We start from the raw sequence: 14,888 nt of genomic DNA on the forward strand, positions 1-14,888 counted from the left end.
GTGAAAGTGAAACCTGAATTCTGAAACCGGCCCTTCTTTCTTCATTTTTTTCTTCTATTCTGTGTTCTATATCTGGAATAATCTCATTTGGTAGAGTTTGATTTTGAAGTTGAAGCTTTGGTTTATTAAGAAAAAATTGGAGAAGTTTTGATTTGCAAACGAAGCAAACTCCACTTCTACTTACTTTCTCCTCCATTTCTTTAAAAACTGTAAATTTAGAGGAAATCCAAGCAAGAAGATTCAACTATGAGACAATCTCTCCAATTATTGTCTTCCCTGTAAGTCTATGGTTTCTGGTAAAAATGTCGGTTACTTCTCTCTTTTGTATAAGTTTGGTCTGTATATGTATTTTTTTAATGTTTACTGCCTAACAGCAAAAGTTCTCAATTATGCAGTCGTTGGAAATGGCTAAAATAATGAAATGAAGATGAGATCTAAGGATTTTCTTTTTATTTTAGAAAAAAAATTGAATGTTTGCTGTAGCCATTGCTAGGGTATTGTCTTCAGTTTCGTTTCCGCCATGACTACCAAACGCGCTTACAAGCTACGTATCCTTTTTTTTTTAAGGTTTTTATTAAATTATGTTACAATTGATATACTCGATCTGAGTTTTTCATTCAGTTGCCCCGATCACCTGAAATAGGCCTCTTCAGCTTCTTTTTTTTTTTCTGTACCCGGGGTAGCCTTAATAATTGTAATAACCAGAGGAATTTGTGGCACACTCTTCAAGTGTGAATTGCCTGAAGATTGGAAGAAAATCGTCTAGGGTTCTGTGACTGGAGGTGAAGATCACAAGGTTAATTCTGGCTATCGAAAACCCAACGCCATACTGGTCAGTTCTCGCTATATGTTTGCTTAATGCAATTCATTTCAATTACTTTTTCGTTTAACTCTTTTATCTGTCAATACCAGTGTTTTCACTGTCAATGATTTGTTGCAATTTATTATATGCTCACTAGGCACTAGGGGGGGGGGATATTTGATACGGTAAATAATGGATTAAATAATTCAACCTCTGATAAATTTTCAATTCGGTGACCAGTAATTCTTATTATTCCGTACAATTTTGTATGTGAACCATTATATCAGAGTTGTCAGGACACACGATGGAATAGATTCAGTGAGCTTTGATTCTCAGAAGTCTTGGTAGCTGCAGGTGCTGCAAGTGGCACTATCAGCTTTGGATTTGGAGGAGGCAAAAAGTATGCTCATCTAAATCCGTGGACTTGTTTTCCCTTTTTTTTAATCTAATATGCATGTTGCTGCCTGTATGTTAATGCGGTCTTAATATGTGTCAGTTATTTATTTATTTTTGCTATCTGTACTTTTCTAGTTGTTCGGACTTGACTGGTCATAGATCCAATTGCATCTCTGTGGACTTCCATCCCTTTGGTGAGTTTTTGCATCTGGTTCTCTTGATACAAATCTCAAGGTGTGGGATATCAGAAAGAAGGTGTATCCACACGTCAAGGGCCATATCGAGGAGTCATGCATCAGGTTTACACCAGATGGCCGATGGGTTGTATCTGGCGGCGAGGACAACATTGTGAAGGTCAGATTTGCGTAGTTTAGTTTATGATGCTATCATTTTTACTAATCTACATGTTTCTTCTTTTTCTTTGGGGCATGGTAGGGTGAATAAACATAGAAAGAAGGTTTTCAATACTTTTAGTGGCAGCCTGTTTCATGACAATGCTCTTATTTCCTGGGGACTGGAATTGAGACTTTGGAATGAGGCTATGCAAAGCTGAGGTGTTGAATGAACTTACATGCCTCTTTTATTCATATTGTTTTTAATTCTCTGATTCAGCCAACTTCGAAACTTTGGCTGTTCTGTTATATAGCTATGAATGGATTCATAGGTGCAGTTCTTTGGCTTTCTCCCATTTGTATTTTAATATCTGCATGCTATTTCATTGTTTATACTCATAATGGTCAGACTGGTGTATAGATTACCTGCTTTCAGTTTCTTTGAAAAAAGTTTTCACCTTATAAACAAATTTAAATGCACATTTGTAGGTTTGAGTTTGAATGTTGATTCAAGATAACTTCTACAATAATATTTTTCATGTCGTATATATCAACAGGTTTGGGATTTGACTGCTGGAAAACTGTTGCATGATTTCAAGTCTCATGAAGGCCAAATTCAGGCTTAGATTTTCATCCCAATGAGTTTCTACTGGCTACAGGTTGTTATTACCTTCTATGAAAAGAGTTCTTACTTAGCTCACTTGAGAAGTGATTCTATGATGTTGTCCTAAAGTATCTTTATATTGTGTGAGGAAGTTATAGATCCATCTGTGTGCTCTAATTTTCATTATATGTTCTCTTGCCTTCACAGGTTCAGCTGACCGGACTGTTAAATTTTGGGACCTAAAACCTTTGAGCTTATTGGTTCAACTGGGCCTGAGGTACTTTAGCTGGTCTTGGATACCTGCCAGTTCTCTTAGCAGAGTTAGAGATTCTGTTGAGATCATAAGATCTTTGTTCCATATTTAGACATAGATCTTTGATTTCCTGTTTATTATGGAGGAGTTTATACATGATTTTTTCTATATACTTTAGACTACTGGAGTCCGTTGCTTGACCTTCAACCCTGATGGGAGGACTGTACTCTGTGGATTACATGAAAGTCTGAAGGTGAGGTCTTTTATGGTTCACTTTCATCAGACTAATGATTACAATGAATTGTTGCTATTCCCATTTTACTTCATTTTTCTTTGCAAATTCCAGGTTTTCTCATGGGAACCAATAAGATGTCATGATTGTGGATGTGGGGTGGTCTAGATTGTCAGATCTTACTGTTCATGAAGGAAAGCTTCTTGGCTGCTCCTATAATCAAAGCTGTGTTGGCGTTTGGTTGGGACATCTCGGTATTGTTCAGTTTTCTGCACTCCGATTTATTTAACCAGTCAGCTTTCTTTTTGGCAGTTATTGTATTAAAGATTTTAACATTAAAATTTTGGTCCCTGGTACAGCGCATAGATCCTCATGCTGTTCCTGATGCTAATTGTGTGAATAGTCATTCTGAGCCAAATCTAGTTCTGGTGGAAACCCTACTGTACTGAATGAGAACACGACCAAAGCTAGTATGGGAAGGTTATCAGTTTCACAAATTTCTGATACTTTAGTGAAGGAAACGAAATCCCTTGGGAGGTTATCCATTTCACAAAACTCAGATCCTGCTAAGGAGTCAAAAATTTGGCATGTATGTTACATATCACTTTGATTTGTTTTGGGGTTTAGCACTTTCACTTATGTTTCTTGATTCTCAAATTTCTTTAGAACCATATCATTAATATACTTTCATGGTGAATTAGTTTTCATTTATACAGTTTACATAAAAAAAGTATATTTGTTGAAAAGGTCTCAGGAAAGACAAGTGAAATCCCACTCTGAACTAAAACAACTCTTTTTAAGCAATCAAAAAATGAATGGAAAAAGGTGATTGATGCATAGAAATGTATGGTAAACTGTGCAATTTACTTACTATTTATGTCATTAGTTTTTCTGTAGCGATTTACTTTATGCTATTGCTTTGGTAAGCAGCAGTAGTATAGGTCAATTGTTAAAAAGGAAAATTTAGAAAAATGATTACTTGCTAATTAGCAAAACAGCTCAGCCAATAAGTAAACATTATTATAGAAGTTATGAAATACTGGAAGATGGTGCCCCTGAAGGGGTGGGGGAGGTGGGGTTGTGTTTGCAGCTGTTATCTATCTTATTCTGGCTTTTGCATAATGGTTGAAGCCACAGGAAATGTGCCTGATACCCCTCAGAGAGTCAATTTAAACACTGCTCCTAAGACAACTCAACCAAGTTCAGTAACAGTTCCTAGTGGAGCAGCTCCAAAGAGGAGTTCCATGAGGACTAGTTCATTGTCAATGCTCCAAATTTTAACAAGTTAGATGTCATACCTGTGATTGTGCCTAGAAATGATATGAGGTTGGAGCAGGCTGTTGAATCAAGAAAAGAAGTTGGAATATCGGGAGAAGTTTGGAACAGGCTGCCGAATCTAGAAGAGAAGTTGGAATAGCTGGAGAAGTTTGGAGCGAGCCAGCCAGCTGCTGAATCTAGAAAGAACTGGACCAGCTGGAGAACTTTGGAGCTAGGAACTGATCCTAAAAAGAACTGGGTATTGTTGGAAGAACATGCCATTTTCTTTGCAGTCAAAGACCTCTAGTTTTCGGAAATTTCAAAATAACAGAGAAGACATGGATCAGCCAGCTATCTCTGCTCCTTCTGAAGGTGCAGGTTCAAAGGTGGATGGATTCAGCAGTGTTCTGGACAAGATTATATTTCCTTCTGTCAAAAGCCCTATGAAAGGAATGCCTGTTGCTGAAAGGAATACAAGAGAAGATATGTGTGTTGGCTCTGGTAAGAGTGAACCAAACTCAGTGGTGGAGTTGCCTCCAAACTACTGGGATGAAATTGTATGTTCTTAAAACTCTCAATTTACTTTTCTAACTTTGTTGTAGCTTTTCCTACTTAGCTTCTTCTAAACTTCTTAAAATTGCTATAACTTGTTTGCTTCTAACCTTGACAGTCAGATTAGTTTCAGATTAGATTATGACTGAAAATCTTTCTATTAAAATGCTTTAAGTAAATGACTGTTTGATAGCAACCATAAGTTTTCTTGAGACTTAATATGAACAACTGAAAGTGTGAAGTGGAGGGAACAATGGATAGTACCTTGTATAAATCCAAATAACGGCATCTGTACTTTTGGTTGCATAAAGAAAATGTCATGTTTGGGAGCAATGGTCTCTGTACGTTGCCATTTGTTTTTTCCAATAGAAATTGGAATGCAAAAGATAGCAAAGAGTCGAAAAAGCAAAAGGTTAAAGCAGTTGTTATGCATTTCTCAAGTTGAAATGTTTAACTATTCATGCTGAACCTGAATTCTTTGTTTCAGATTCACAAGTGAAAAGAACACATAGAGATGCATATCCTTTAGAAAGCCAAAAAGGAGGTATATCTCTTCATAGCTGGTAGATATTGTGCACAATTCCATAGTCTCAACTCACTATCTTTGGTTAATTCTCCAGGAAGAACACATGTAGTCATAAATTTGGAGAAAAGAGGGAAGCCTTCAATTGTGATAGACCTAATTTTGGTATATCTCCAGGGAATGCATCTGTGTCAAATATGTCTTCATTCAATTCGGTAAAAATATACCTAAGCTTGCATTCACTTTTTTTAATATGTTCCCATGCTAATTTATGTATTCATATTCTTATCTTTTTAAAGTATAAACAAGAGGATACCATCCCTCTGTCGAAAGAAATGCCTTCTGCAGTGATGAGGATGCTGTTGCAGATGTAATGGGCAGCATGACAATTCATTGGTTCCATGCAGTCTCATTTAGCCAAGTTACAGGTAAATCCTACACAAACTGAAGTCATCTTGATGTTTAATACTTCTGTTTTACATTTTCTCAAATGTCGGCAATGTGAAGTTTTTACAGAAGATTGCTGAACCTTGTTTATTATATTGGTTTTAGGTTGTTCATCGCTACTGGGAAAGGAATGACATAAAGGGTGCAATCAGTGCAATGGAAAAGATGGCTGATCATGCTGTAAGCACTTTAAGTTTGTCAATACATGCATCTCGATTCAAACTTTTGTGTAACCTGAACCTATTGAAGAGCTACAATTGGTTTGTTTTGATGATGGGAATTGCAGGTGCTTGCTGACGTCTTGAGCATTGTCACTGAGAAAATAGACATTGTCACATGGACATTTGCACTTGTCTTCTGCCCTCCTGTCTAGTCTCCTTGGAAGTGAGATGGATAGGTAAGAATAGTGTCATAATCTTGCACTTTTATGCATTTTTGCAGTCTCTCTGCCTGTTATTTTTGCTCTCAAATTGTTCTGGAAACACCATTCTCTGTGGTAATTTTGGTCAACTTTAAACTGCAATACCCGTAAAGTGGTTAAAATGAGTAGTATTTTAGCATTAGTTTTCTGAGGCTCTCTTCACTCTGTTCATTGTATCTTCCACTAGAATAGGTTTCGGTATTTAACTGCAGCTCCTATATAGGCATTTGTGCATTTGTCTTGACGTGCTGCTTAAGCTGGTCAGAGTATTTGGTCCAATGATATATTCAACATTATCTGCTTCAACACCTGTTGGTGTAGACATCGAGGCGGAGCAAAGGTCTGCCTGTTTGCTTCCTAACTGCAAATTTAATATTCAAGTGTTCAGTAATTGGATTATTAACTGAGATCATGTTGCTGATTGTCCTAGGTTTGAACGTTGCAACCTCTGCTTTGTAGAACTTGAAAAAGTAAAGCGATGTCTCCCTCAGTTACTAGGTGAGCATGGTGGTTATTTAAACATGCAGATAGCTGCTCTACTAGGGTTTAATCATGCACAAACTTTCTATACTGTATGACATTTTGCTGAGATCTCCATATTCATTTATCTATTTATTTATTTTTGTTTCCGTTTTCTCCATAGAAGAGGGGGATCGGTGGCAAAGTCTGCCCAGGAATTGAATCTAGCATTTCAAGAAGTGTCATAACCGAAACCAACACATAGAATCATGAATGCATACACTGAGCTTATTCCGTGTGCTTTTTATGGATTAAAATCTTTTGCTGATGTGGAGTGCAAGTTTTTAGCATTTAAAATGCATGCCGGTGAAAGCATCGACGACTACTTCCATGCATACTGTCAAGCCCTAATGGTCCTTGTAAATGGAGGCATTTAAGCTGTAAGCTGATTCTACTGCATTGGCTGAAGGGCTAATGGAGTTGTGTCACACTGCTACCGATTGCTGCACAATTTTTTTGAACTTCTAACCCAATAATATGTTGCACATCAATTTGCACCTTTTTGGCTTGTAATGCTTAACTGTGTACTATAATATAATATATATATACATATATACACGTGTGTTAAAGCTGTTGAAAAACCTGAAAATAGAGCAATATTTAGCTGCTTGTATTGGATTGGTGAATTGGGGTTGTGTTGTTTGCATGATTCACTCTGTAAGATTGAAAGAAAATGAAAGACAAAGCTAAGCTATTCATTTCCTTTTTTGTTTTACTTTTTGATGACGCCATTTGTATTCCTTGAGTTCCTGGTATTGAAAATTCAAAGCTGCAACTTGTTTTTGGGCTGATTAGATGTCATTTCTTGTTTAGGGTTTGATTTTATGGGGCACCCAAAAGTTCCAAATTATAAACATTTTGTTGGATGAAAATGATTTTTTTTATTTTCATAAATGGAACATCTAAGAAATTTTTTTTATAGAATATGATTTTTTAAATAATTTTTATATTGATAAGTTAAAATATTGATACAAAATTTGTGTTTACATGCTAATATGACTAATATTTTCTATTGACATATATTGAGAAATTTTGACAGATTAGCTGGATTGATTTTTACCTTTTAACAAATTTAAAATTAATATTAACCATATCCTTTTTCAAAAAAATAAATCATACGCATTTCTTTTTGTAAAATTTAATTTATTTTCTGTGTTTTTTTTAAAGAAAATAAACATAATAAGCTAATTACATCATAATTCTTTGGGCAAAGATGCCACTAATTTGATCAATAGAAGAAAGTGTAAGCATTTTTGTTGGATGTCCGCAAATAACTTCAGGCCAAGTTTGTATTAAAGTTCATTTTGGCTAGGCAGTCAGCAATTTTATTAATGTCTCTTGGGATATCCGCAAATAGCTTCAGGCCAAAGTTTGTTTTTAAGTTTGAATCGTATGCATTTTAAATACCTATACAATTATATATAAAAGGAAGTCTATAATATAAAAAATAAGAAAAAATGAGAATTATTATCTTAGATTTTTGGCATTTTCATTTTTCGTATTATTTCGTCCAAATTTACTTGATAGATATTTTTAAAGTTTTATGTGAAACGGTCATAAAGAAAAGCGAAATTGAAAAAGAAAAACTAAATTACACAATATGTAAATGTTTAGAGTTAATTTTTTTGTAAAAATAAGATTAAATTGATATAATATATAAATGTTCAGGATTAAAGTTACTATTATGCCAAGCTTAAAAGTTGTCTTGACATCTTTGGTCAATCATTTAACAACTTATGACAAAAAAAATAGAATAGTTTAGTGATTACAAGTGTAACTTATCCCAAAAAATTAATATTTTATTTAGGATAAATTATACCAATTCACCCTAAATTTTATTTAAAATTAAATTTTAATCGCCTAACTTTCTAAAATTACATAATAATTATTAATATTATCAAATTATTATATTTTTATCTCTCCGCTATTAACTTCCGTTTAAAGGAGTTATACCCCAATTCAAAGAGTTAATAGTTAATTTGGTCCATAAATTATAGTTAAAATTTTTTTTGATATTTAAAAAAAAATTATTTAGGTAAAATCGGTGAAGTTTAAGCTTTTTTTTTATTAAAAAAAGTCAAACAAAGTAAAGTATATTATGAATTTATGATGCAGAAGAGTAAGAAGGAGGTGGCTCACCTCCAATTTCCAATTTTTGTGTTAATTGCATTCAGAGTTCACTCTTAAAAGGCAATGGTGCTTTGCCTCTGCCTTAGGCTTTAGCCTCCTCTCCTCTCTTACTGTGTTTCACTTTACTTGTCCGAGTGAGTTTTCTGATTCTCTATTCCTCATTTTATGTTACATTTTTCCCCAGAGACACAAACTAATACACTTTCGTCTCTCTTCATTCTTTTTCCTTTCCAGTACCAATTTCTTCTTTCAAATGGCTTCCAATTTGCAACACGATTCCACTTCTTCCAGTGAGCTTTCTTCCTTTCTTTTGGTTGGATTTGAATTTGTTCGGAGATCAATACGAGCTCCATTTCCTTATTTCTTAATCGGCTATTAGATGAATTTACTCTTTCAGCTCATTCTAATTATTCCCTTTTAGCACTGAGTTTATCTGGTTTTGAATTAAAAAAAAAAGAAAGATATAATCTTTCATAGTTAATCTCAGTGCTGCCTTTTAATTATATTGTACCTTCCAAGTGCTAAGTTTAGGCCTTGTATTGTAATGTACCTCAGTACTATTTTCGTTTAATGTTGATGAAACCCCAAATCGCATGGTTTGGCAGTTTGTAAATTGATATGTAGGTTGTTCTTTATGTTTCTCTTGTCTTTGTTAGATGAGAAATCGGCTTTGACAACGGACACCAAAGGTCTGAAATCAGAAACATCCACCATTGACAGCAAAACTTCGAAACCAGAAGCTTCCCAACCAGCTCAGGCTGAGCCTCCCCTTCCAATATGGGACCTGGGTTTGTCCCCCCAATCCGTTTGATTTCTCAGCCATGAGTGGCCTTCTTGAGGTAAGTTTCTCTATTTTTAATTTTATTATTCTCTGGATGGATTACTCTGAATTGTTTCTTCAAATGAAAATGAAGTTGTAATTAAATTTAATGGAAAAGTTTAGTTTTTAGTATCAAGTCTAGATTATTACGTCCGGAGTTCATTTTCAGGTCTTTTTACTTTTTTGTCCATTCATCTCTGGTGGGTTCTGCAGTTTATTCTTCTTGTGATTCATTTGGTTTGATTTTAATCTCATTTTTCATTTTTGCACAATTCGGTTTCCGTAACAGCTTGTCTTTAAGTCTCAAGTCTGAACAAATTTTAATTTTATGTGTTGTGGATCTTGACCATCTTGGTCTATTTTAGGATCCAAGCATTAAGACACTAGCTGAGCAGATAGCAAAAGATCCTTCATATAACCAAATGGCAGAGCAGCTCACTATGATGTTTCAAGGGGCATCAGCCGAAGAGAGTTTGCCTGAGTTTGAACCACAGCAGTACTATTCGACCATGCAACAGGTTATGCAGAATCCCCAGTTTATGACCATGGCTGAACGCCTTGGTAATGCATTAATGCAGGTGCATGTGATCTCAGTTGCCCATTTAAGCGGACTCACGGTTCTTTTAGTCTTTTACCCTTCTATCACATTAAATGAACTCGCTTCTGGCAGATGAAGTTTTAGTTTTGTCTTCAGGATCCTGCTACGTCTAGCATGCTTGAAAGTTTGTCCAATCCTCAGCAAAAAGACCAGATTGAGGAAAGAATGGCACGTATCAAAGAGGATCCATCATTGAAACATATTCTAGAAGAAATAGAGACAGGTGGTCCCGCAGCCATGATGAGGTGGGTGATCAAATTACTAGTAGCATCATAGTATTATAGTGTTGTGGCACAACAGTTTCTTCTTTAGAACGTATGTAGATGTCCGCATTTAGCTATTTTTCACTAAATTAATAACAGAAAGGCTTCTGGATTAGGTACTGGAATCATAAAGAAGTTCTCCAGAAGTTGGGTGAAGCAATGGGTCTTGCAGATTCAGGAGATGCAGCCATTTCTGTTGGTAAGGCTGCAGCCGATGAAGATGATGAAGTAGGGAATGAGGATGAGTCAATTGTACATCATTGTGCTAGTGTTGGTGATGTTGAGGTAGGACAGAGTGAATTTTTGTACATGTATTTTTCGCCTTTGATAGATAATCTAAAAAGTCTCGACTGTATTTGTGGTTTAGGGTCTGAAAACTGCACTAGCCTCTGGTGCTGACAAGGATGAAGAAGATGCAGAGGGGAGGACGGCATTACATTTTGCATGTGGTTATGGCGAGGTATGATAATTTTATAATTGAAATCTGGGTAGTCCCTACTGCTGCATTGCCTGACTAATGAAGTAGTTTTGTCTATCGAGGACAAACTTGTGTGGAAAATCTGATGGGTTTAATAACTGATTGTTACAAGTATTCAATACTAGTCTCAAATGCCGGTGGACACCTCTAGTCTAGTAGTTTAGGAGAGTTTGTAGGAGATTGGGTTATTGGGCTAGTTTTAGGTTATGTTTCTTAGAAAAGATTTCAGGCAAAGGGATAGATTCCATGTCATGTTTTTTACCCGGGGGTAAAGCTAATACACTAGTGATTTTATTATTGTAGATGAAATGTGCACAAATCCTAGTTGAAGCTGGAGCAAGAGTGGATGCTTTGGACAAGAATAAGAATACTGCACTTCATTATGCAGCTGGTTATGGAAGGAAAGACTGTGTGGCCCTTCTACTGGAGAACGGGGCTGCTGTGTAAGTAAACAAACTCGTTGGGTAACCATTGATATGTATATTGACTTGTTTATGTAATTTATTTATTTTATTTTATTTTTTATGTCAGCACACTCCAAAACATGGATGGCAAGACCCCCATTGAAGTAGCCAAGCTGAACAATCAGCATGAGGTAGTAAAGTTGTTGGAGAAAGATGCGTTTTTGTGAGTTGGGAGGGGGCATTGCGCCCATGAATTAAATTGTACCTCGAGGAAAAGGGAATGGGATGAAGGTAAAGTGGTGAACTCAAAACAATAAATAAATAAAATATACTGAATACAGTTATATGAACGAAAGATCTGTAGATGAAGACTGGTAGACAACAACAATGTTTATTGTGTTTTGTTAATCACAGTTTCATCACTTAAATTCTAGAATTATTGTATAATGCTTAATTGATAAATTAATCTAATTGTAATTTGTTGGGCTTAATGCCAAAAAAGTTCGGCTTAAAAGCAATGTTTTGGAAATTAGATTGGTGGTCTAATCAGTCAAAATGTATCGGTCGTTTGTAAATAATTTATGTAAATATAAGATGAAAATGTGACCAAAAAAGAGATAAGATATCAACAATAAATGTGACAAACAAATTATAATAGTCATTTTGACCATACATAAATGGTCTACATTTATCTTGTCACGGTTGATTATTTAAGGAGTATATTTATCTTCTAGATAGATGATGATAAGATTAATATAGATTAAACAAAGTTTACTTGTGCTTCATGCAAAGAAAAGACATTTCATGTGCGACGTATACATATACCTACAGAATTTATAGTTGACAAAATGTTGTCGTTGAAGGAAGCTATATAAGTGATGAGATAAATTTAAATAAAAAGAGGAAATTCAAAGGAAAGAACAAAAAAGGTGTGAGAGAAAAAAGAAAAGGGAGGTGGGGGGGAGGCCAAGAAGCTACCATCTGCCAAACTGGAGTAAAAATAGGATCCACACTCTTCACACCGGTTTCTTACTTTCTATTTTTATTTTTCACAAATTTAAAAAGAGATTAGGGCAATTGACATTTTCCAAATACTTTAACAATCGATGATCTACTACTCACCATGTCATTCGTTCTTGTTCAAAGAGAATTAAATCGTAAATATATAAATTTATGTAACTATTAATAAAAAAAGAAAATTGGAACATAATTCGGATCCAACTACTGTATATAAAGTCGTGATCGTTCAAAATTTACATGTTTCAGATTTTCTCGTATATCTTGCTCTGAGCTGCCTCTGCGTGCGGGGGCAGGATCGGAGATTGTTTGGTCGGCGAAGTTTCAGATCTGTCTTTGTAGTCCAATCGACTGGTAATATTCGATTTGGATTGCGACAATGGAGGCAGAGAAGAAACATTCATCAGCCGTTTCTAATGTGGGAGCTTGGGCAATGAACGTTATTAGCTCCGTCGGGTTAATCATGGTCAACAAGCAACTCATGTCCCCTACCGGTCATGCCTTCGCTTTTGGTCTGTTTCCTTTATTTCCTTCTTTTTCGGTTTCTTTCTCAAATGTTACGTCGTTATCGTGATTGAATTTCTCGAAATTTTGATTAGCCGAATTCCTGTTGGGTTCCGATGCGTAAATAAATGAAATTCTGGGGGAAATGGCAAACCGTTTGGGCACATTCCCTTTCTCGATTGAGTTGGCGCCAATCTACCACCATGTTTTTGCTTTCTTTCTATTTAAACTTCTTTCTCTAGCTTTCAGCAATTGCGTATATGCTGGATGAAAGACTTTTATCCTTCCGATTTTGCTTTTTCTTTGGCTTTATCAAGCAAGAAAACAATTCCTCTTCAAATTCATATCAAGTTTTAGATAATTTATACGTAACCATGCATTTCATAATCCAAAACCAATTCCAAATCTTCAAATTCATGTTCCCTTCTGTTTTTGCGTGTATATATATACACACAAATCAACTGCTGGAGCTGAACCACCTGTAAATTTACTTCATCACTCCATTCGTCTATTGACTCTCCTGGTCGTTTCGCCTCGAACCCTCCTTTCCTTGATTCATGGCATGGCCATGATAGATACACACAATTTTCAACAATCCTAGTCTATGCTTCTGCTTGTAATCTTCTTTACTTCTATCCCTTAACTTCAAAAATTTTTTATGGGATGATGAGTTGAGATGACTATTGATCTTCCAGAATCTTAATAATATCTTTGTATTCAATCTGAAAGCTCAGATTAGCCTAAGACAATGAAATTATTATATATTTCCATCCCAATTTATCAAATCTGAGAAAGGCGCTACCTTTTTCTTTTGCTAATATTGTAATTTTTAACATTTCGTTGTAGTTTTGCCCATCTGGACTGGTCTTGCCATGTTTTAGCCTCTGTAAATCTAAAAATGTCCTGCTTTTACAGCGACAACATTAACTGGGTTCCACTTTTGTACAACTGCCTTAATCGGTTTGGTGTCAAATGCCACTGGTTACACAACAAAAAAGAATGTTCCTTTGTGGGAGCTTCTTTGGTTCTCGGTTGTTGCCAATACTTCAATTACCGCGATGAACTTGAGCCTCATGTTGAATTCAGTTGGATTTTATCAGGTAAAATGACTCTTTACTGAACATAACAGGAGAAAGATAGTACTAACTTTCATTCCTATTTACTTGATAAAAGTTCAAGTTCTTATCTTGGGTATCATCATTATGATTTAGATTTTAAAGCTAATCCTCCATGTTTATCATTGTAATACAGATTTCAAAGCTAAGTATGATTCCTGTTGTTTGCTTTCTGGAATGGCTCCTCAATGGTAAACATTACTCGAGTAAAGTCAAGATGGCAGTGGTGGTGGTGGTGGTGATTGGTGTAGGTGTTTGTACAGTTACTGATGTAAAAATTAATTCGCATGGATTTCTTTGTGCCTGTGTAGCTGTCCTATCTACCTCCTTACAACAAATTGTAAGCATTTCTCATTCTACCATTCTTTTGTTTGCTTGAAGGCATCTCTCCTTTACCCCTTTGATCATCATTTAATACTCAATGTATGCTTCTGTTTGTATTGATTAACAATGTTTGTGGAATAGTCAATTGGGTCCTTACAGAAGAAGTACTCAATAGGATCTTTTGAACTGCTTAGCCAAACAGCTCCAATCCAAGCTTTATCTCTTTTGTTGCTTGGTCCATTCGTTGATTACTTCCTCACTGGCAAGTTACTAGCAAGTTATAAGATCTCCACAGCTGCATTTGTAAGTATTCCTTGTCTCTTAAAAACAAAGTTGACGATTTTTATGAGGAGAAATCTGACATGAGTATGAAATGGGGGGGGGGGGAATGTGCAGTTTTTCATAGTACTGTCATGTTCCTTAGCTGTTTTCTGCAACATAAGCCAGTACCTGTGCATTGGACGATTCTCGGCGGTGTCTTTCCAAGTGCTAGGACACATGAAAACAGTATGCGTGTTGATATTAGGATGGATGCTGTTTGACTCAGAGCTGACATTGAAAAACATACTAGGGATGAGCATAGCTGTGAATGGGATGATAATATATAGTTGGGCAGTTGAGGGAGATAAGCCAATGCACTACCGAAAAGATGCTACATCAGATGTAAAGCTACTGATAAAGCAAGTGGACGGCTCATCACTACTCAAGGACGTTGAGCTTGGCAAATCTCAAGGATAGTTGTTGCCCAAAATCTTAGGGATTTTTGTTTTTCCAATAACTGGCTAACCACTTCTTCTTCAAAAATCTTCAATTTTTTCTCTTTATTCATTTTTTTCCTCCTTTTATTTCTTGATATTTCGTTGTAGTTTAAGTTATAATGGAAAATGATTTTTTCCT

General features: G+C 35.6%; 1 protein-coding gene and 2 pseudogenes across 1 annotated transcript; all 3 read left to right on the plus strand.

Moving 5' to 3' along the window:
* The first annotated feature begins 166 nt into the window (after positions 1-166).
* LOC121224470 (katanin p80 WD40 repeat-containing subunit B1 homolog KTN80.4-like) lies at positions 167-7,040 on the plus strand (annotated as a pseudogene).
* Positions 7,041-8,441: 1,401 nt separating this feature from the next.
* On the plus strand, positions 8,442-11,464 carry LOC121224615 (ankyrin repeat domain-containing protein 2B-like; annotated as a pseudogene).
* Positions 11,465-12,227: 763 nt separating this feature from the next.
* On the plus strand, positions 12,228-14,888 carry LOC107929773 (UDP-rhamnose/UDP-galactose transporter 1). Its single transcript, XM_016861280.2, has 5 exons — positions 12,228-12,560; positions 13,468-13,652; positions 13,804-14,007; positions 14,133-14,294; positions 14,388-14,888. The coding sequence occupies exons 1-5, from the start codon at positions 12,428-12,430 to the stop codon at positions 14,727-14,729; spliced, it is 1,026 nt and encodes a 341-aa protein (XP_016716769.2). The 5' UTR covers positions 12,228-12,427; the 3' UTR covers positions 14,730-14,888.

The sequence above is a fragment of the Gossypium hirsutum genome, chromosome D12 (genome assembly GCF_007990345.1).
Source record: "Gossypium hirsutum isolate 1008001.06 chromosome D12, Gossypium_hirsutum_v2.1, whole genome shotgun sequence".
Classification (NCBI taxonomy): Eukaryota; Viridiplantae; Streptophyta; class Magnoliopsida; order Malvales; family Malvaceae; genus Gossypium; species Gossypium hirsutum.

What these genes read in the sequence shown, in the direction of transcription:
- LOC107929773 (XM_016861280.2), top strand. Translation starts at nt 12,428, where the DNA reads ATGGAGGCAGAGAAGAAACATTCATCAGCCGTTTCTAATGTGGGAGCT. An exon ending in CGGTCATGCCTTCGCTTTTG is followed by an intron (nt 12,561 to 13,467) that starts GTCTGTTTCCTT and finishes CTGCTTTTACAG; the next exon opens with CGACAACATTAACTGGGTTC. An exon ending in CTACCTCCTTACAACAAATT is followed by an intron (nt 14,008 to 14,132) that starts GTAAGCATTTCT and finishes TTTGTGGAATAG; the next exon opens with TCAATTGGGTCCTTACAGAA.